Source organism: Gopherus evgoodei, chromosome 4 (genome assembly GCF_007399415.2).
Source record: "Gopherus evgoodei ecotype Sinaloan lineage chromosome 4, rGopEvg1_v1.p, whole genome shotgun sequence".
Lineage (NCBI taxonomy): Eukaryota > Metazoa > Chordata > Testudines > Testudinidae > Gopherus > Gopherus evgoodei.
In genome coordinates, this window is record NC_044325.1 from 95,680,558 (window position 1) to 95,703,391 (window position 22,834).

Sequence of the window (22,834 nt, forward strand, 5' to 3'; positions counted from 1 at the left end):
GATGTGTGACAAGTTTTACTTGATTGATATTTTGTACTGATTGAAAGCACTCTTATCTGAAAGTCTGTCACATAATAAATATTGAGATGCTTATGAATTATGATTTATATAGTTGATGGAAGGTTACTTTTCAAGTCTTTCCATCGCTGCTTGAAAATGCACTGTGCCTGTGAAATACAGTTGTACATTTAAGAAGGGAGAATGTCAAATTTTTAAATTACCGATGATCAAGTGGACTATTTTTTCAAGCTTTCCAAATTTGAGAAATGATATAAAAATGAGTGAGGTATTTTAATATGTTTTATTTTGATAATTTGCTCATTGGAAAGTACAGTCATAGCAAAAGTGTTTATGCAGTAGTATATAATACAAAGGGATCTAATGCTACAGTGATGGGCACTGGAAACTAAGGGGTAAAGTAGATAGAAACTAAAAAGTCTGCCTGTTAATTTTTTTTCAAAAATTACTAGAAATTATGTAATTAGTTACCTTGTCATACTTTGTTGCAAATCCAATATCAGGTTTTTCCCAAAAATATTAGTTACAGTAGCTTTTTATACATTTGTAGCAAGTTCCATGTCAGTCAGGTACACAAGCAAACTTTTGATTATGTGATGATCAGATAAATTATGGTGATATCAATTTGTTCCTTGAAAGAATCTCAGTTCTTTTATTACAGATGTCCCTTCTTTTAAATATGAAGCTACCTCATTGGAAAGAACTGCCACCAACCGTATTAGTCAGCATGTACCTGGGGAAATTAATTGACTAATGAAAAGTCAGTATGAATATGCCTTGTTATAGTACTCGTCTTGAGAGAGTCTAATGAGGTTCTGTTTAGTGTGTTGTTTTCTTTATTTCATTGGATACGTTTAAAAATTAATCTCCTACAATATTAATGTACTGGTGCTTTGAATTCACTGAAGTGAATATATTACAGTATGTTTCAGTGTAGAAAAAATTCAGAAACAAACGTTTTCACGTCTATAGGCTTTTGTGTTCATGCTGAGTATTTTAGCAGCTAAACTCTATACATCAAGCAAGAAAGTGCTTTAGAACCTGCCACTACTACTACTAATGTAAGATTGTGAGATGTGAACTTCTATAGCTTGAGAGTTTGTGTGAAATCTTTATTCTTAAAGCAAGAGCTAAGAATGATTCCATGCTGTAGAACTAACATACTTTGTGAGTTCACAAGTATAAAACGTTGAATACCATGAAGATGTGGCCATTATGTAGAAATTTGTGCCACATCCATCTGCCATACAACTTTTATACCTCAGCTTAGCAACCTTTTAACATTATTCAAAATGGAAAGTATGAGAATTGTAAGTTAGTTGCATTTTATTGTGTTGATTTAATATTGCATACACAATCACATGTAAAAAATGTTCTAAATTAACAACCATACAGAGAAGTGTAGAGTATCATGGATTTATGATGCAGATATGCTAGGCTGATAATCATCCTTGTTCTAAACCATTTTCAGATACAGAGATTATTCTTCTGGATACTATTTTTTTCTATACATATAAAAGCTTATTAAAAATTAAGGTCAAATAGAGGCTTGAAAAAAGATATAATTTAGAATTAAATCGTGTTGCTGTAAATAGTTTTGTTTTCAAATAATTTGTTTGTTACATTCATTTATTAAGTAGCAAAAGAACTTGTAGTATTTTGTACTTTCATACAATCATATAAAGTGGCTACCAGAATGTATACTGTTTTTTTTCATTCTGGTAGCCACGTTATACTGATCCTATGGTGGCTATTTGGATCATAGATACCATGTATACTTGACTTATTTTTGCTTTCTTTATAACTTTATACTTATTGTGGATTCAGTGGCTTTTATATACTATGACCAAAGACTGTCGCACAACATATGGAAATAGGCATGTGCATATACAGTATACTATATTGCTTATGATTTGTTTCAAACTTTTTTCCTTTCAGAAGCATATGTGTACCTATTTGTCAAAAGATAATCTCATTCCTCACCACCACCACCATTAACACCATCTTCTGTATGCAGTGTGTGTATGCACCTTTGAATATAGAAAAGTGGGTAAGATTGGTTTTCTAAAATAAAACTATAAGCAAATCATAAAACTAAAATGAACAATTAAATGCAGCATAGTAGCATTTTACTTTATGTATCCATCTATTCTGAAAATAATTTTACAGATTGGACAGCTTTAAAAAAAAATTAAGCAAGATTTAGGCCTAAAGTTTTCAAATGCAGCATAGGTCTAAATAGTTAAATGTCCCATCACAGTATGGAGATAGTCATCTGTTCCAGCATATGGAATCTTTTGGCAGCTAGACTAAGTAGTTAATATAATGCCCAGTGTCCAGGTGTGGACACAACTGTTATGAAGCAGAAGGGAGGAGGTTTAGTTTTGAGCCCATTTGGACAGTGATAAGCAAAAATGAGGAAAGGAATCTTAAAAGATTTCAGGGTTTATTATCTGGTTTTAGCAAATAATATTATTAGATCCTGTTTAACATCACTTTAGAAAAATATACTTTTTACATAAATAGTATAATAGGCTTTTGTAATAAGGCCATGCAAATGTTGTTTTAAATCTTTTTTGTGTGTTGCCTGTCAGTACAAATGACGACAATTTGTATTAGCCTACTTTGTATTTAAATTGTTGTACGTGTATTTTCTGTGAAGAATGGCAATCTAAAATGTGCAATATTTTGTTACAGTGACATTTTATATATGAACTATTGATGTTTTAAAAGCTGAAGTTTCTAGATCAGCTCTCAACTTACATCTTTGTGTTTTAGACCTGCTCTATTAATTACATTATAATTGTAATATAAAGGAATGCTACATCTTTAATGATGTTTTTGTGCCCTATGTAGTTAAGCTTTAATGCTAGGGGGAAAAAAAAGATTAAATTAGCCTTATAACCTCTTTCTCTTCCAGACTGATGATGGAAAATAAAAGCTCTTAGCCACAAAATGTAACACTTAGAATTAATATTTAATTAGACTGGCAAATTGTACACTGTGGCTGAAAGCTTCCAAAGAGTTGTTAGTGCCACAATTGACCTACAAGTTTAATAATAACTCACTTCTAGAAGCAAGTGCCAGTTCAGCATAGTGGAACCACTGTAAGACAGTCCTGTGAGATTAAAATCAGCAAACCAAATGGCAGGCGAGGATTCCTGGGATGGAGCCTCCTGGAAAGCTGGGAGCTGGAGTAGCTTTTCAGCCAGGATTCAGTTGAGAACAGTGGGCAAAAAAGCTGATCCCTCCTGTTCTGGGAGCTTCTGATTGTAGGCCAGATTTCTGGAACAGATTTTTACTAAAATGTTCTTACTACAACTATTAAAATACATCGCAAATCAAGTAAAGAATACATTTTATGTATATTTTAGGACGTTTTAGTAAACAGCTCTAAACACTTCCTGTTTATTGATGTATAATGCACATGAGCTCTGATATTAAATTATCAGATATATTAGTGCTAGAACTCTGCTATTTTGGTGTGATGTGCAATTCTGTGTGTCTGTATGGTAAACTGTTTTCTTTTTATGTTATCTCATTACTGTATAATGAGCAAGTACAGAATACGGATATACAATCATAGTATGAAGTGTGCAAAATAAACATGAAATACACATAGCTTTTTAAAAAACATAATCAGCTTTTTTATAAAGGTAAATAGAATAATATCATCTTCTGTGCCAAATGCAGTTAAAATATAATATCAGTAATGGTTTCTTGATTACCATGTGAGCCCTAATGTTATAACAAATTATTCTAGTAAAACAGGGCACCATGAGTTCAAAAATGTGCAAACGCACAGCAACAGACTGAGGAAGGAACATTGTGCATTATTTATTGGCTATATTCTAAATAATTAAAGAAACGCTAGTCATTAGTTAAAAATTAAAGCAGGTGAGGGCCTTACCAGCAGAGGGAGCAGTCATGTCTTCATCAGATTCCCATCATTTTCCCACCTACCTCAGCTTTTTTTCCCAGCAGTCTCCCATCTGGACCTAGTTTTGCCAGCCTGCTCCTGATGACAGCCTATAATTTTATACTCAATAAGGGATTAATGTAAAATTATTTTAAACTTGAGTATTTTTAACCTGCCACTTGATTACAAAAAGAGCTCCATGCTCTGTTTGAGATTTGTATATTAGTAATTATTTATGTAGGCAAGAACTGTGCTTTGGCTATCTGTGAATTACATACATTCCATTTAAGAATCATTTAAGGATGTGACGTTTCAGAAAATCCAGCAGTTTCTAAATTAGTAAACATACTGCATAACTTTTTTTAGTCAAAATGAGAACAAAAGATGCAACAAAGAACAAAAAAATGGGGTCTCATTCTTTTAATCCTGTTTCTATAATGAACAATTCTCAATAAGAATATTAAAGATTTCCTTAAGTCACGCAGTTTTAAATACATGCTGTTCAGCATTTTTGTTATGATTTTCAAATACAGAATGAAAAAGGAGATTCAAAATGTGGTTGTTAGGTGAGCTTACTTCACTTTTTGCATGCATATTTCATAGCATGCTATGAACAACTTGTAGCATAGGATTCTTGTTTTTAAAAAATTTGTTCAAAATGATAGTGTCAATATTACATTTTTCAGACAATTAGCAAAATACAAATAACGTACAGTAGTTTCCATCAAATGCCTTTCTGTAGTATAGATGAACAATTGCATCACTTAAACTTAACTGTATATTAAATATATTCAGTGTAGCCACAGAGTTTAGATGATAGCATATTACTAGCAGACTAAAACTGTGTAATAGGAAATCTCTAGAAGTTATGCAATCATTGACTTTATCAGAGCTCTATGCCAGTACAGGGGGCTGCTTACACAGAGCTTATTGGATGGTCAGGGCCACAGTTTATAAACGGGGGCAAAAAATTGTTCTTTGAAGAGAACTAATGAGTTTTGTGCATTGTGCTTAATTGGAAGTAGCATGGTCTAGCACATGGGCGCCAGACATGGAATCAAGAAACCCAAGTTCTGTTCCCAACACTCCCATTGACTGGTTCCATGGCTTTGGACGAGTCACTTGACTTCTTCCTACTTGTTTACTTATCTGTAAAATTAGGCTTCTGGTGCTAACCTGCCTTTGTAAAGCATTTTAAGATGAACGGATGAAAAGTCTTATTTAAACAGATTTTATATGCTGCAATAATAGTAACTTTATTTGTCTTGTTGGGCCCCCTACGATACGAATGTACTGTACAGATCCCTGTATTTCACCAATAGCCTTTGGCACATGAAATAAGAAGGGAAAAGAGTGGAATAAAAATGGTAGAAAACCAAAGCCGAAACCAGTCAATTTGTGCTCAAAGTGCGTATATGTTTTTATGCCACGTATGCAAGGCAAACAAGAAAGTCACTCTCCTTTCATAAAAACTGTGAAGTTGTGATGAGTTGAACTGTTTTGAATAGTGAACTGGCTAACTAACCAGGATTCTCTATGCCTAGTACCAGAGATAGGGGTTTCCTGTCATGCAGAGCTTTCATCTTGACATAGAAGAGATCAGCTACTACTGGGTTAGTCTCATCAGCCCTATTGAAGTAGAACCAGAGTGTAAGGGAGAAAGCATACTACCTTCTCTAACCAAGTTTAGATCAGTCCCTCAGGAAATTATAAAGCTACTAGGGGACAGCAATGCCATTACATACCAAATGAATTCCTGTCTCTCTTATTTGGTGAAAATCTCTGAAGGATGTCTGAATCTGTTACTGATAGTATCAAAACTAGTTAATGATTCCTTGACAGAGAGCAATGTACTTGTAACTCTTAAATAGGTTCAAGAATGATTCCAGAAATTGCCATCTATTCTTAAACTTCTCTTTCCTGCATAGGATTATTGAGAAGACGGTGATGGTAAAACTCTAACATTGACTTCCACCTATATATTTCACACTAGTTTTAAGGGATAGTGATGGTTAGCTCTTCCACTTCCCCAAGTGTTCTCAGCTGCAGAATCCTGAAGTGATATCCTGAATTTTTGTTGCCTTTCTTGCTCAAAATCTATGTAAGGCTACTGGGTGAGAGACTCACGCTCTGCAAACTCAAGTGCCATCAATATACAGATGTCCCTTGATTCTACACATCTTGCAGGTCTGGACCTCTTCTGTAATTCCTTTCATGGTATGATGTTTGGATGAAGGGAAACTACTAGACTTTTCATTACTTCTGAATGCAAGCTTACTGAAAGTGATACATGCTGTTGTCATCTCCAGAATGGACTACTGCTCCATATGTAGGGCTGACCCTAAAGGACCTTGAACGTTCCAGTTGTCACAGTATTCCCTACACTATGTGTGCTCCACACTCTGAGACAGATGCCAGTTCAATTCTGTTTCTGTTTCAAGGTCTTTATATTTTATAGTTGAGGCTGTGTTAAGATCTTAAGTAGATAAGACCCTGGTAGCTCACTGATGGCTTTTTTTTAGCTCCTCTCTTTCCTGCCTCTACTTGTGCTGTGGTGGAACTCCGTGGCTAATTGAGCCATGTTTTGAAGTTTTTGGTGCGAGTTCTATGATTATGGAGGTAAGGCTAGAGGTAAGGCTAAGCTCTAAATTTCACCACCTTTTAGAGCAAGTTGTAAAACTCAACTGCTAATGCGGATGTTTCCCAAAATAACTTAGTCAGACCTGTCTGACACACACATTAATCACCAGATCTACTCACTTTAACAAAGCTGTGGAGGTCTTTCTTCTAGAAGATAACTAAACTATTTTTAATATTGTAGGATTTTCAGACTATATGATGATGCAGGTTCTAACAATAATAATAAATAGACCCTGACAACTCATATTCACCAAAGATCCCATGACACGTTCAGTAGGAGTCAGGTGTTTAATTCTGACCTCCTAGCTAAATTTTTACTTCAAATATATCCAGTATTTTCAAATATGGTATTAATCTGTTAGTGCTAATGTGCACTGTTAGTGTTAATGTGCACTACTGAATTCACTTCTGTGTCCTATCACAGAGGTTGCTGCGTTTCAGTGGTATGTGAAAATATATTTCCTTGTCTACCTCACGTGAGTGTTGTCACATTAATGAATAAATTTTTGTAAAGCACATTGCTCTACAGATGAAAGATATTATATACATGTAAAGTATTAAAATTAATAACATCATTATTAAAAGAAGCTCTAACAGAATAACACAAAAACAAAATTCATAATTACTACTACTCATATGCCTTGGTCAAGTGATACCTTCACCATTCCTTTACCGTTTTTGATGAAGATATCTAATGTGTTTAGGTGTTTGAGTTTTTACTATAGATATTCCTACTTTTCTTTTCTTCTGTTGGGCACATGAAATTATTTGAAAGTACTAGTCATAGTATGATTGTAAACCAGTATAAACTCGACATGGGTGCGAACAAAAATTAGGGGAACACATGAACAATAAGTAAGGCCTCTGCAATCAGATTCCTGTGAGTAGTCCCCTACACCTGGTCATAATCCTAGTGAAGGCAGGGTAGGGCTCTTCACAAGATGGAGGTCTGCATCAAATTGCTGCGTTAGGGCCTAAATCTAGTATGTTCACTTCAGAAAGCCACACAGATTTGTAGAAATCCCCTGGAATATATTTTTCAGGGCTTCTGCTATTTACCATAGATTTCACAACACTTCATCCAGCTGTGTAGAGTTGCTTAATCCATTTGATAAGTAGATTTTTACATATCAGTGGCCTGATCCCAAATTCTTTCTGCATCAAAAATGCAGAAAGAAGTTAGTAGGAATTTTGGAACTGCAAGAAATGCAAATTCGGCTTTAAAACAAAATAAATGTATCATTTTACTTGCTACAATTCTTAATTGTAGTTAATATACTTATTTAAAATAGACCACTTTAAAAATTTATCTTATTTCATGGATTTATAAATGGTAAAACAAGTATTGTCTCGTTATAAAATTAGTATAAAAATCTAATCTCAAATAGTTATTGGATAATAGCCTAGTGATAGCTCAGGGAGGGAAAACTTTTAAAAACATTCTTTAATTTTTATTGATGATCTAAATTGTATGAGTAATTTTATGATTTCAGTAGCGGTAATTAATAACAAATGGAGATAAATAATTTAGTTGTTTCTTAAGTATTAATAATTTATACTTTCAATTCAGCTCTACTTTGGGGACTAAGCAGTAAAGACAAGTGGTAAGTGCTGGTATATTGTGCAGGTATTACCATATTATTGCACACATAACCTTTCAGAAAATGTCAAGACTTAGAATACATAAGGATTACACAGAGCTTGTTTTTCTTACTGCCCTAACTTAGGTTACAACTGCTATAGTATCACTAGTTAATTCTGCTCCATGACATAGAATGTAAGGCAGGAGAAATAAACAAATGATTGTAATAGTCATAGTCTACTTTGGATGATATGCTAAAAATTTAGGGAAAGCACATCTAATCTGCTTTTAATTCAGAAGTCAAATGCTAATTATTTTTGCCTGAACTACCCTCTTCTGACTGATTTCTGTACCTTTCATATCCTTTTCTGTAAAGTGTCAGGATTTTAAAGAATCACCTATTGGTGACGCCAGAAATCTATACAACTACAGATTTAACTATTATGGAGAGCTACAATGGCTTACACATCCATTATCAAATAATGCCTGTTCAGCTACAAACTTTTATGGGAATATCCCCAATATGTGGGGATAATAACTAGTATTCCTTTGCTTGTTATGCTGAAATTTATCAACTAAATACCATGGACAAAAGCAACTAAAATGTAAATGTTGAATGATTGAAAGTTTTGTAATCTTATCCAGGGCTGTGCTGCATATGAACTGTATGTTGTTTACTTGTTTTAAATAGTTTTGTACATCCATTGCTAATTATTCTGTGGTTTCTTTAATTAATAGATAATGAAACACTTTTAAAACTTCTTTAAATTTGATTTTGATTCAATATATACACCTTAGATCATGATTTAAAGAAACTTAATGTTGGGGTAACTGCAATGTCTTTCAGCAGGGTAACTGCTAAATGAAGTTCCTCTCACCAAAGGACTCTTCTAACCTTTGTTTGGAAAGCGACATAGTACTGCAGTCCTTAATTTCAAATGGAGCATAGAATTAAATGTCAAAAATTATGTTCATACAAAGGTCATAATGAAAATTGAAGCTTCTGAATATCTTTAACTTCGTAAATTTTAAGTTGTCACAACGCTGTTAACTAGGCTTCATGACACATCTATAATATGAATTACTAATGTTCCTGTTTAAATGTAAAACTTTATATATAAATCCAGTGTAGAAAAGCTGGTGTTACTTAAGAAGCTTAATTTTTTAGTTTTCACCTGTGTTCACTCAATGCTATATAAAGAATGAGAACTTAAAATAATGTGTTGCATTCAATTTTCCTGGTTTTTAATTTATTTAAAAACTGGGAAAGTACAAAGTAAAACATAGGTTTGTGCTGTCTGGAACTGATAGCTATTTGGAACCTGGGAAATTTTTGACTTCTGGAAGGAAGGTTGAGGCTCATAATTAGAAGGGAACTGGTAGATTTGCAAACAAAGGGTATGTCTACACTACGGGATTATTCTGATTTTACAAAAACCGGTTTTGTAAAACAGATTGTATAAAGTCGAGTGCATGCGGTCATACTAAGCACATTAATTCAGCGGTGGGCGTCCATGTACTGAGGCTAGCATCAATTTCCGGAGCATTGCACTGTGGGTAGCTATCCTGTAGCTATCCCATAGTTCCCGCAGTCTTCCTCGCCCATTGGAATTCTGGGTTGAGATCCCAATGCAAAAACAGTGTCGCGGGTGATTCTGGGTAAATGTCGTCACTCAATCCTTCCTCCGTGAAAGCAATGGCAAACAATCATTTCACTCCCTTTTTCCCTGGATTGCCCTGGCAAACGCCATAGCATGGAAACCATGGAACCTGTTTTGCCTTTTGTCACTGTTACAGTATGTGTACTGGATGCTGCTGACAGACGCGGTACTGCAGTGCTACATAGCAGCATTCATTTGCCTTTGCACGGTAGCAGAGACGGTTACCATCCCTATGGCACTGTCTGCCATGCCATTGTAAATTGGCTATGAGATGACGGTAATCAGTCATTCTGTACCGTCTGCTGCTGTCATGGGTGCTCCTGGCTGGCCTCGCTGAGGTCGGCTGGGAGCGCATGGACAAAAATGGGAATGACTCCTTGGGTCATTCCCTTCTTTATGTTTTGTCTAAAAATAGAGTCAGTCCTGCCTAGAATATGGGGCAAGTCTACTAGAGAGCCAGAGAGCACAGCCGCTCTGTGTCAGAGCCCCAGACATCCCACAGAAATGATGAGCTGCATGCCATTCTAGGCAGTGCACCTGCAACAACCCCACCCATTGCTTCCCTCCCCCCCCAAACTTCCTGGGCTACCATGGCAGTGTCCTCCCATTTGTGTGATGAAGTCATATAGAATGCAGGAATAAGAAATACTGACTTTTTAGTGAGATAAAATGAGGTGGAGGCAGCCTCCAGTTGCTATGATAGTCCAGGCAGGACATTAAAGGGTGGCAAGGGAGAGGAGCCCAGCCTCCTGCTGCTATGATAGTCCAGGCAGTACGGAATCTTTTCTTTAGACATGAAGGGGGGGGGGGCTGATAGAGCTCAGCCTCCAGTTGCTATGATGAAGACGGTTACCAGCCGTTCTATACCATCTGCCGGGGATGTCCGGGAGTCATTCCCATTTTTACCCAGGTGCCCCCGGCTGACCCCCTTCGAGGCCAGCCAGGAGCACTCATGGGCTGATGATGATGATGGATAGTAGTCATATTGTTCCATCTGCCATCAGGAAGGGGATGCTGGTGTTCAGCGCTGCAGCACCCCGTCTACCAGCGGCATGCAATAGACATAGGGTGACATTGAAAAAGGTGAGAAACATTTTTTTTCCTTTTCTTTGGGGCGGGGGGAAGGGTGTAAATTGATGACATATACCCTGAAACACCCAGGAAAATGTTTTTGACCCTTCAGGCACTGGGAGCTCAGCCAAGAATGCAAATGCTTTTTGGGGACTGTGGGATAGCTGGAGTCCTCAGTACCCACTCCCTCCCTCCATGAGCATCCATTTGATTCTTTGGCTTTCCGTTACACTTGTCACATAGCACTGTGCTGTGGCCTCTGTCTATCATAGCCTGGAGATTTTTTCAAATGCTTTGTCATTTCGTCTTCTGTAATGGAGCTCTGATAGAACAGATTTGTCTCCCCATACAGCGATCAGATCCAGTATCTCCCATACAGTCCATTCTGGAGCTCTTTTTGGTACTGCATCACCACCCGTGCTGATCAGAGCTCCACGCTGGGCAAACAGGAAATGAAATTCAAAAGTTCGCGGGGCTTTTCCTGTCTACCTGACCAGCGCATCTGAGTTCAGATTGCTTTCCAGAGCGGTCACAATGGTGCACTGTGGGATACTCCCTGGAGGCCAATACTGTCGATTTGAGACCACACTAACCCTAATCCGACATGGCAATACCAATTTCAGCGCTACTCCTCTCATCAGGGAGGAGTACAGAAACCAGTTTAAAGAGCCCTTTATATCAATATAGAGGGCCTCGTTGTGTGGACAGGTGCAGGGTTAAATCAGTTTAACGCTGCTAAATTCGGTTTAAACGCGTAGTGTAGATCAGGCCAAAGGGTAGCAAAGTGGGTCAAAGTAGTTGATTTTCTCTAAGTAGTTAATCCTGATGAACCAGGATTGGTTGAACTATTTTTTGGTAGGTGAGGGGGTGATTCCAGAAGTCTAGCCTCATGGAAATAATGTCAGTGTGCAAACTTCAATATATATGGCCCTATATATTTATATGGCAGTAGAATTCCATATTTGCTTATGGTCCATACATCATTTTAATTCATCCCTAATTTCTTTTAAAATGTTTATTTATAAAATAAATGTACAGAGTGACTGAGGACTACGTAAATGTCAAGAATGAAGGAGTATGACAAAGCAACTTTGGAATTGTCTGAGAAGAAATAAATCTTATAAATTAATATTTTTAAAGCTTAAAGTATATTTTTTCACATTCATATTTGAAGATGACCAAATGGATTTTCTTCAGATTTAAAGCAAAAAATGCCTCCCTCCCCCCAACACACATATTTGGCTTGAGACCAAACATTACCAATTTCAGTCAAGAAGAGAATTTCTGGCTGCAATAATGATTAGAAACTAGAGTAGAATGGAATACCCACCCCGACATTCACTATAGGATCGCTACCATGTTGCTATAATAATTACATTTTGGCTGAAGTAACTAATTTAGAAAAATTGCAAAGCATCTAGCAAGTCAGAGAACTTTTCAGGATTGTTTCACGTAATTTAAAACAATGCCTCTCCTAGTTGCCAGCAAACGTCTTTCCTGATTCTCTTCTCTCCTGGCTCCACTCCTAGCCATGCCATGGCTCGTCTCCAGACCTGCCAAGTTTCCGCCAGAAGCTGGTGGGAGATTTGTATAGGGTTGAAGGAAGATTTGGAGCTCTGTTAAATTTTCAAGCCCAGATGGGGCAACGTGATTTGTGTGTTTTATGTCAGCATGCCATACATCACAACAATCTGTGTGCTGACATAAGCGTTGATTGGACATTAATATGCTGAGGTTTGAAAACTAGAAAATATGTGATATAAACAGATCTTTGTCAACAATGCCATAGAAAGAAACATGCTTGTATTATGACAATTCTATGCATAATATGTATTCATCTCCAAACCAGAAGAATGTTTTGGTATATTTTAAAACAAAGCCAACTTGAACATTAAAGCCCCACTCTAAGAAAGCAAACCTATTCAAGACAGCACTTGAACATGAACTTAACTTTAAGCATTTTCTTAAATCCCTTTGAAGCCAATTGGACTTAACTATCAACTTAAAGTTAAACATGCTTAAGTGCTGTCCTAAGTAAGAATGGACTTAAACATGTACTTAAATGGTCTCCTGAATCAGTTCCAAAATGAGTGGCTGTTATTTTTATAATTTCTATTTCTTTGCATGTTGTGGTCATCTTGATGATGCCTGAGCATCTTCTGTTCCTAAAGTAGTTTACCACACCATTTATAACATACAGTTTGCCAAAATTTGCACGTAATGGCCTTCAATAACTGTTTTTAAGTATAGTATGATTACAGGTTTACTTCTTGCTTTTCTATTAGTTTAGTTTGTATTTGTTAATATCTATGTGGTGGTTTTGTGCAGGTTGGTAATATACCAATAATAAAAATAATATTCATAGCCTGCCAAAGAACCTGGTTTAGAAAAAAATCTGGAATTTCCAGTGTCTGGATACTCAGAGCTCACTGGTCACTACACTTCTACAATTGCTTTTTCTAATTGTCCTGTAGATTAGCATGAGCAAGAGCCTCTGAAGTATAGGGTTAATGTATAGCATTATTGCTGACTGGGTAGTTGTGGAGTGGGAAAATGTTCACAAGTTCAGGTTTAATTTTGTAGTAGTATATGTCATTAGGGTGTGATGTAATAATGGTGTGAGTAAGACATGCAGTCAAACTTCATTACCATAGTCCAGATGATCACCTAGAATTTCCTTTCTAACCAGTAAGACAGAGTACAACAGCAAATTACCCTTCACCATGAAATGACTTCAGAGGTCTGACTCCATGTGAAAACAAGCTTTGTTGGCCCCTACACAAGTGGTGGCTTTGAAAGGTCAGCAATCTACAGGATTGAATTACGTCAGGTACATGGGGAAGGGCATTATGGGAGTGGTCCTGCTGCCCCAAGCAGATTGGCTGGAGTGGAGCAGAAGCAGGTTATTTTGGGGGTTGATGTAAAAGTGGTTTTCAGACACTTTCCTACCAGCATTAAGAAGAAACAGTCACCTTCCCCATGTGTTTTGCAAGTGTCTCAATAGTCAAATAGAAGGCTAGTATTTTGTTAAATATGGTATTTTGAGGGATATTGAGTTTTATATTTTTTTAAATTAAAAATCCTATACATTACAGTATAATGTGCTTTATCTGTGACTGTGTCAATGTATCTAGATCTACTTTTATTTAAATATTGGATGTAAATCATTGTTTGTATTTGGGAATTTTCTTATATATAATATAAAATCTTTGTATAGCTGAAAATCTCATATGATGGTGAGATTTACGATAGCCTTTTTTCTGTAAGTGTAGGGCACATGATTAGGAAAGAGAATCAGGATATGGAAAAGTCTTTAGAATCAGATGATGGCCTAATTCTTCCTCCCTGAAATGGATATTTGGGGGTAATTGTTTGGGCCTGCTACTTTCTGAAAATATGGTGGGTATGGCATGCGTACACAGCTATCAAGGACAGAGTATAAAAACTCTTGGGACTGCTTTAAGATAAGCACATTGATTAAGTTGAAGCATTCTGCTTTTCATCATAATTTTATCATATTTTACTGCTCATCATACAGTGGTTCTACAAAGAATCTCTTAAGCACATTTTGTTCTTCAGTTAAATATGAAGGTCTCCATTCTGGTATCCAATGTGCACATTTCTCTGTCTTGAAAAATTCAGTATTGTATTTATGTGCAAACAGAATAGCTGATTTTAGGATACGTATGACAATACACTCTCAAATATGAGAGAAGAGATTTAAGCCCAAAATATCACAACTAACCTGAAAATATATCGAGAAATGGAAATTCGACACTACTGTTTTTTGGATTTATATGTTCCACAGTGTATTTTCTGATTCAGAAGAAAAACAAAAATGACTGGAAAAATATTTTGCTTATTATTAATGATATCCTTTATCATTTTATACTATTCTAAAACATGTAATTGGGTAATGCATTTTGGAAAACATTGCAATATCATGTTTCAATACATTTTTCAATTGATGAGGTTTTCAAAGGGACAAGTAGTAGTTGGGCATCTAGCTTCCATTGAAAGTCAATGAAATTTAGCTATCTAATGCTATGTATGGGTTTGAAAATCTTTCTCAATATGAATAAATGCATAAATCAAAATGAAGATTTAGAAAAAGTGTGAAATTTAGTTCTGAGTCAGCTCTCTCTCCAGATCATCTTAGTTAGGGCATGTTTTCCTTAGATGCAAATTACTAGAAGCTTTTTTAGTTTATGGTTATTTCTAGGTATTGTTGACCTATTTTCACTTCAGTTTGTCATTAGAAGACAAAGACTTACTACTCTCAGAACATTAATTATCTTTTTCATCACAGAAGATGTATATTTTGTTTCCATGTTTTACAGAATAAAGCAATTATGGAACGTGTAACAAACTTGTCAGATACGGTAGTTGGTCTTGAATCATTTATCGGCTCTGAGAGAGAAACCAATCCATTATACAAGGATTACCAGGGTAAGTTCCATCTTTAGCATTGCAAAAAGTCTGCATGGAGTTCTTCTAGGGCACTTAGCAGCTTACTCTCCTATTGGAGTATCTCCTATGAAGTAGCATTTGATTTCATTTTGGAATACACCTCTTAAATGTTACTCCTTGCTAACCAATCTTTAGTTAGGCAATTTTTCAGTAAAGTGCATTAAGGCTGCAAAGGAAACATGGCAACTCCTTGCATATTGTCAAGTCATATTACTGAGGCATGGCTCAATCAGATGTACATCTCAACAGGCAGGCTTTGGGGAATTCACATGCAGGGCAGGCTTGGCAATCATCTGACCAGTGAGCTGAACTTGTCATGAAATCAATATTTCTGATCTGCCAAGTTTTAAATAGAGAATGTGAAAAAACATGATATATTTAAGCAAATGAACTGCTAAATTTGTGTTTGAAGATGATAATTTACTGTTTACTGCTTTTAATTATGGCAATTCTTAGTTCAAAAGTACTGAGTATGGAAATTAGTGAAGGTAAAAATAAATATGAAACTAATTTTTGTAGAGAAACATATTATTCCATCTAGTCTTTCTAGTGACTTATTTTCAACATATGTAACAGTGTTTAATCATTGGGTTCAGTTAACAAAGATTTTATAAAAGTTTGGGTAGCAGAACTATTTAAATTCTGAAAGATTAGAAGATATGCATAGCCTAAGCAGTGAATAACAAACAGTTTTAGCTAATCCAGAGTGGTGATATGTGTGCGCATAAATTACCGCTTTTATTATTGTGATACTACTGTAGTTCCATGGAAACCTCTAGTCTAAAGACTGAACTGCTTATTTGAAGCCTGCTGTAAGCATGTGAAAATGTGGCAATGTTTTTCCATGCTAGAGCACAGAAAATGAAGCAGAAATGGTATTGAAGAACACTTTTTATACTATTGTATGTATTCAGGCTGCAGTTTCATAAATCAGAGCAAACCTTTTTTAAAAAGAAAGAAAAGAAAAATGTACATTTGATTATTAGAAAAGAGTGGCTGAAAAAATGAACAAAAGCTACTACAAAAATTATTTGCCTATTGTATAGGCCCTATATGGCATTTTTGCATTCTAATACAGTTCTGTTAATTTAATATAATAGAATTTATCTTAATAGTGAAGGAGGTCTTTAAGACAATATATGCCTTTCCTATCCTGTATTTACTTTAAGAACTCATGTTAAATACTTTTTTTTTGGTCCCAATAAATAATGCTAAACATAAAAGATTCACTGGTTTTTGTTTTCTTATAGGTACTCTTTATCTAAAACTCTAAAAATTTATCAGATTTGCAGGATTGAAATTTTTCTAATGGCTTTGGGGTGTGGTTTCTTTTCCTGAAAATTTCTTTGTAAAAGGTGCATTATTCACTGCGGATAACACAAGGCTCTGCCTATAGACAAAGTTCAGTAGACTGTTTTGATGACATTGCTGCATTTTATGAGTAAATCCTAAATTTATTATTTTGTTTTAAAGCCTACAGTTTTGCATTAAACTTGTGAAAAGTAAGTAAAGGTTGAAGGTTGTGCAGATATCCCTTTATTAAACATGTATAATAATATTTTACAGCTCTGTTTGAGGTGGAGCTGCTCTACCTGTACATTATGGTCACATTTTGAACTATGTAAAGAATTCTTAGAATTCAGTGAATTGAAAAAAGAGGTTTTTGAATATTTTTATAACATTTCCCCAAAAATTTAGAAGACCCTTTTTAATAGGATATTATTTGTAAAACTCTATTTAAAAGTGTATGAAACTTTTTTCCTCTTTGTCTTCTGTAATTCCACCTAAAAAAAAAAGTAAAAATTTGAAAAATACCCCACACTGGTCTTAATTTGTTTCCTCGCAGCAGCCATTTTAAAGTGAGATAGCTCTTCTAAATTAATGTAACATTGAATTTGCCTCTGCAATATTTTCATATAGACACCTTGAATTTGTGAATATCAAATATAGGCCAGTAATTGAGAGCATTGTAGAACAGTCTTATTTTTCAACTGTGGAAAATGACCCCTAGATTGTTCAGACACTGTATTAGGCTGAACAAAAACCATCCAGCGTCCTTGTCAGAAAAAATCAGCTTGAATTTCAACTGACGGAATGCAGAGCTAGCAGTGTACCTAGTATTGTTATAAAAAAAAAATTAGAACAGCTATGTAAAAGTCTTGCATGTAGAAAATTCATTTTTGTTGTGATGATGTAGGGGTTAAAATTTATCAAAGAGTGTGCTCTAAAATGCTGTGTACCACAACACTTTTAAAAGTCAAGGTACAAAATGAAATACTTTTTGTTACAGCTTCACTGGTTATCAGTAACCCATAAGCCTTGTTTTGCTGGCTGCTTACTGGTGCATTTAATAAAATAAAGATCACTCAGTGGTGCCGTGGGCAGCATGCAAGGTGATAGCCATATTTGCTTACTGTAAATACAAGAGAAAATCACACACAAACCGGCTGTAGTTTTGACAAGTATTAAGATCCCTCTTTACATCTGTACTTCTGTACCAAAGTGCAATTAGTTTTCCTCGCACAAGGATTTCTGTTTATCTTATTCTGCTTGATTACATGAGTATAATCGCTCCGTTTGCTTCATTGCTCCTGGTAGTAAGCTGCAGTTTTAAAAGGGGAGGATGAGTGTGTATAAATATACAGAATTCTGCTGTAAGACTCTTTAATTTATGCATCTGGATGACAGCATTTTCTTACATTTTTTCCTCCTTTTACTTTTACTTTCCTCAAGGTTTGATTCATGTGCACAAGATTCCTCGGCTTAATAGCTTGATCTGTGATGTGTCAGGCACGAAGGACCTTGCTTTTAGATTAAAAAGGAAGCTGTTCACCATTGAGGTAAGAGAAACAGTTTTGTTTCACTATTTAGAACCCGAAAGGTGGAGCAAGTCCTACCATTTAGTTTTGTGAAATACTTTAACTTTTGTTACATGTTCATTTAATTGTGGTTCACCTATTTAGAATGGTTTTATAAAATATTATTTTTAATATGCAGTCAAATTAAAAATAAGTCTCTCTAGCTGTACCAAATCAGATTATGCATAAACAGTTTATTTTGTTTTAGAATGTACATAGGAAGTAGGCCACAACCGTTAGTAACAAAGCATGACATACATATTTCTGAGGATGTCAGGAGCATGTTTAATTAAATGTTAATGACTTACTCTTACTTGTGTTAGTGAATGGAAAAATAGCTACATGTTATTACCCCAGCTGAGGGAGTTTAATGTATAATGCTGCCTAAAATTGTATGTGGCATAAGGGATAAGTGTCCTTATCAGTATTCAAAAACCATTTTCTTTTCATTACTGAAATCACCTTTAGCTCTTTTATGTCACTTTAAACACAGTATCACTTACCCTAATGTCCTTTAGTAAATTTTCTACCAAATTTAAACTTTTTTTCTCTGACCTTTATACAGATGGTCCTGATGGAAGGGAGTAATACAAAAGATGTATTTCATTTTAATCTTGCTAAAGAGCAAATGAACATAGAACTATTAAGCAATTAGAGTTGATGTATTTATTAATGAATTTATTAATGTATTTTGGATGATATGATAGTCATTGGTACAGTCTGAACATTTTTTTAACAAAGACATAAAACAGCTAAGCAGTCCTGACAAACCATTTTGTTTAATCTCTTTTCAAATGAAAAGCTCTTAAGCAAGCCACTTGTCTTAACTGCTTGAAACCATAAAAGAGAGAATTGCCACCAATAAATTAGCATATTTTTTACTTCATCACCAAATGATGGTCAATGTGGCTTGGCACTGCTTTGGTGTTTGGGACTTCACCCTTAAGTGACCACTTTGGCCCTTATTTGACCCTCTGCCCTCTTTAGCTGGCCACTTGATAAGGTAACTTAAGGGTTCTCTCCCCTTTTTTTTTTCTTTTTCTTTTTTTTTTTTGTTTTCTCTTCACAATTGTAAGTAGCCCTAACCTATAAATCATTGAAAGGGCCCTATCAAGTGACAAATTAAGGTATCCTCCTCCTAATTAATGGTCATCAATGTCCTTAATTATCTAATCCTATTGAGAGTAGTTAATAGTTAATCGGTCAGCCAGTTCTTCATTCGGGTCATCTCTGCATGATAGCTAGAAGTTTCTCAACTGGAGATACTCCCTTCAAAAGCCACTTAAAGCCAAATGCATGAAGGAGACTGTTGGAGGGGCCGGGGTTTAAAGGTGATTTCTTTTCAAATTTTTTTCCCCACTTCTCAGAGAATACAGTTAAAGGAATAAACCACCATAGCAGTTTAGACCATTTTAACATAATTCCACTTTATCAAAAGACTATTAGGTTTTTTTGAATCAGTCTTAGATTAATGCCAGGTTTTAGACATAAGCTATAATTATTTTCAGTAACACAAGCAAATATGCACCATTATTTTCTACTATATTAAATTCACATTTACTTTATCTATTAATTGAAATATTTTGAATTTTTCTTGCCTGGATCAGAAGATAATTCTTCTGTCTGCAAGATCTAAGGTTACCACTTTCTATTGCTGTAAAAACCAAATCAGGAGGCTCTGTATAAAGAATTTCATTAGCCTAGGGACAAAAGAGTTTGAATCAGGGGTGTTATGGAACCCTTGGAAAAAAACTGTTGCTGTAGAGATGGGTAGATGACCCACTTGAATAATTTCAACCCTCATTGTTCAGATAGGGGCCCCTTTTGAATAATTTCAGTTCTTGATGGGGATAAACTTTTTGCAAACCAAGTTGAGGCAAGTCAGTCCTCTTTGAACGACTTAGACCATTATTCTACTGTGATATGCCTGTACCCATTGCACCAAGCTACAATACATATAAACTTCTCTCCTTCCCTATATTAGAAGGAGAAGGCCAAGCATAGCTTGACTGACCAGGGTAGCTTTGGAAGGCATGGCACTTTTTCAAAAGAAAAAAATAAATTGATGAAAAAAGTAGGATCTGGATAGAATCACTCAAAACTGGGTACTACAGTTAAAATGTAATGCGTCAGCAGTCAATTCCAAATCCTTTGGCAAAAACAAAAGGTAGCAAACAATGTGCTTTACAAGCAATATTGCAGCTTTACAAAAACAATATAAATTTTAAAGAGTTAAGGACATTTGTAGAGTCTAGTAGAATTAGAAATGAGAATATATATTTAAATACATTACAGTTTTAGACAACATGAAAGTAGCTGTGTAAAGTATGTTAAACATATCTGGGAAGGTGATGTTGAACTCTACCTGAGTGTATCTTTAAAATCAGATTATAAATGCTGAGGTAGGGAAGCATAACCTGTGACTTGTGACAAAATTGCTTCAAGGAAGTTTTCATCACTAGGCTACTGCTTCTCAAGTGGCAACATTTGTAATATGTGCAGTGAAGGAGGCCCCTTTATCTCCTCAAAAAAGCTGTCCAACTTCCTATTCAGTGTCAACTTTTAAAGTCCCTAATGGGCCACAGACTTGCTTTTCACATCAATAAACTTAACTACCTATAATTTGGCCCTCAATAAAAAGGCTTAGATCGATGTCACAAATTTTTAATAGAATTAATTGTTTCTAAAAAGATAGTAACACTTTGTACAGCTTAGCTTTGTTAAAAGTTTTTGTATATGAAAATTTATCTAAGATAATGAATAGTCTTTTATGAGTTTCTGGTTTCTGTAAAAATTACATAGATTAAAAAGTATTCCATAGGGGGGATTATTTTTTTGTGTTGAAGACTGATACATTTGTTCACCTTTTAAAATACATACTCTGAGTGTTCTTATGGATTTACATATTCCACTTTTAAAATATTTAGTTTAACTATTTGCAGGAAGACATGGCTGTATTTGATAAGAGTTAGAACAGTTGTATTTATCCTTCCCAAAAACATTTACTTGTTGCCGTATTTAAACATGGAAAAATAGACATATCTAATGTGCATACCACTTTAAAGGACAAAATTTTGAAGTTAGCCTATCTAATCCTATTTCTTCTCACTTTGGAATCTTAATTAGAAGGAGATAAAAACCATCATTTGACTAAATTATTGTCTTGAATCTGTAGGAAAAGGTATAATCCACAATTGGGCCAATTAGTGTACCCCATAGTTAGCTATGCTGAGGCAGGCAACTTGATTAGATCTGACACCAGCCTAGTTCCCACTGTTGTTTTGCCAGGTATGATGGTCAGACTTCAAAGGCCTTGAGGCATCAGCAGGGCAAGGTTTGGAGGCCAGCTTAGGTCCGGTTGTTAATCTCTCTGCTAAAACCACAGCAGCCCTCGCACAAAACAAGCTTACATGACACAATCATGCGGTATTAAAGTTTAGGTTGAGTCATGCCAATTTGCCTTTGATTTTCTGATGATTGACTAAAAGATGGCTACATGACTAGACACACACTAAAAGTTTACTCATTAGGTAAGTTCCCCAAATATTTGAAATATTTTTTGATTTCTCAGTTTAATGTATTACAAGCTTATTCATCTTGATTAAACTTTCCAGGCTAGTGTTTAAATACCCTTTTTTTTGTGTATAACTGAGTGTAACTTGTATCAGCATTTGTTAGATTTTCCCTTTTAACATGCCTCTCACCTTCTTCATAGTTTTTCGTAGTGTAACCACTTCCTTGTTGTTCTAAAAGCCCTTTGTACCAAAAATATTAAAGAAAACTGTTTCTAAATGACAAGCTTTTGAAATCCTACAGACCTTTAAGGAAACTTTTTTTCTTACAGTCATTTATGTTCACTTACACTTATTCACATAAAGGGAATTTCTTCATATTTTTTTTCCATTTAAATGTTGAGTAAAGTGCTGTTCTACCAATGTGATTACATAAGTGTTCTTTTCTTTTGCATTCTGATTTGTTGAAATATTGCGGTAACAGTGACATGTTTCCATTCTGAGAAGAGCCTAGGGCTGCTTTAGTATTATTCCAAATGATTGAAATTGCCATCTTGCTGACTTTCCCTTAGGCAGCTTAAGGCCTGTTTCCTTTAGTATTTATTTTGCATGTTCCCTCTGAGTTTGGCTGGCAGGACATCATTTCCTGGTTTGATAAGACAGTTGGAATAAGATTCTTATTCTTTTGTTATTGTGTGGTGGTCATAAACTCCTACTATTATATTGTTAAAGTTAATCATTTAAGAAATTCAGAGAAATGTTTAGAGATGAGAAACTTCATACAAATAATCTTTTAAATTACTATTGTTTTGTTATACACCTGATTTTTAAAAAAAAAAAGTCTTCAGATAATGGCCATTTAGTAGATTTACAAGATATTTGTTCCTTTATTGTGCAAATTTTGTCTAAGAATATCTACAGTTGTTGTGGAAAAAATTAAAATAATTATTAGTTGCAGACACTCTGTATTCAGACCTGTACAAATAAGAAAAATAATTATTAAAATCTTAACTTTAAAAGATGTATAGTACCTGCACAAGCTCAAGGATAAACTTTAGATCCTGTGTGCAAAAGACAATTCTATTTGAAGCCCAGTATCATAG

General features: G+C 35.1%; 1 protein-coding gene across 8 annotated transcripts in view; it reads left to right on the plus strand.

Moving 5' to 3' along the window:
• The window catches only part of ELP4 (elongator acetyltransferase complex subunit 4), a 283,737-nt gene that overhangs the window by 123,695 nt on the left and 137,208 nt on the right, over positions 1-22,834 (plus strand). For all 8 annotated transcript variants that reach the window (XR_004000077.1, XM_030560245.1, XM_030560252.1 and 5 more), the window contains 2 exons: positions 15,232-15,340; positions 18,095-18,201. Coding sequence is in view for 7 of the 8 variants with exons in the window: in XM_030560245.1 (XP_030416105.1) it covers positions 15,232-15,340; positions 18,095-18,201 (216 nt within the window). In the remaining variant the exon portion in view is untranslated. The remainder of the gene's footprint in view (positions 1-15,231; positions 15,341-18,094; positions 18,202-22,834) is intronic.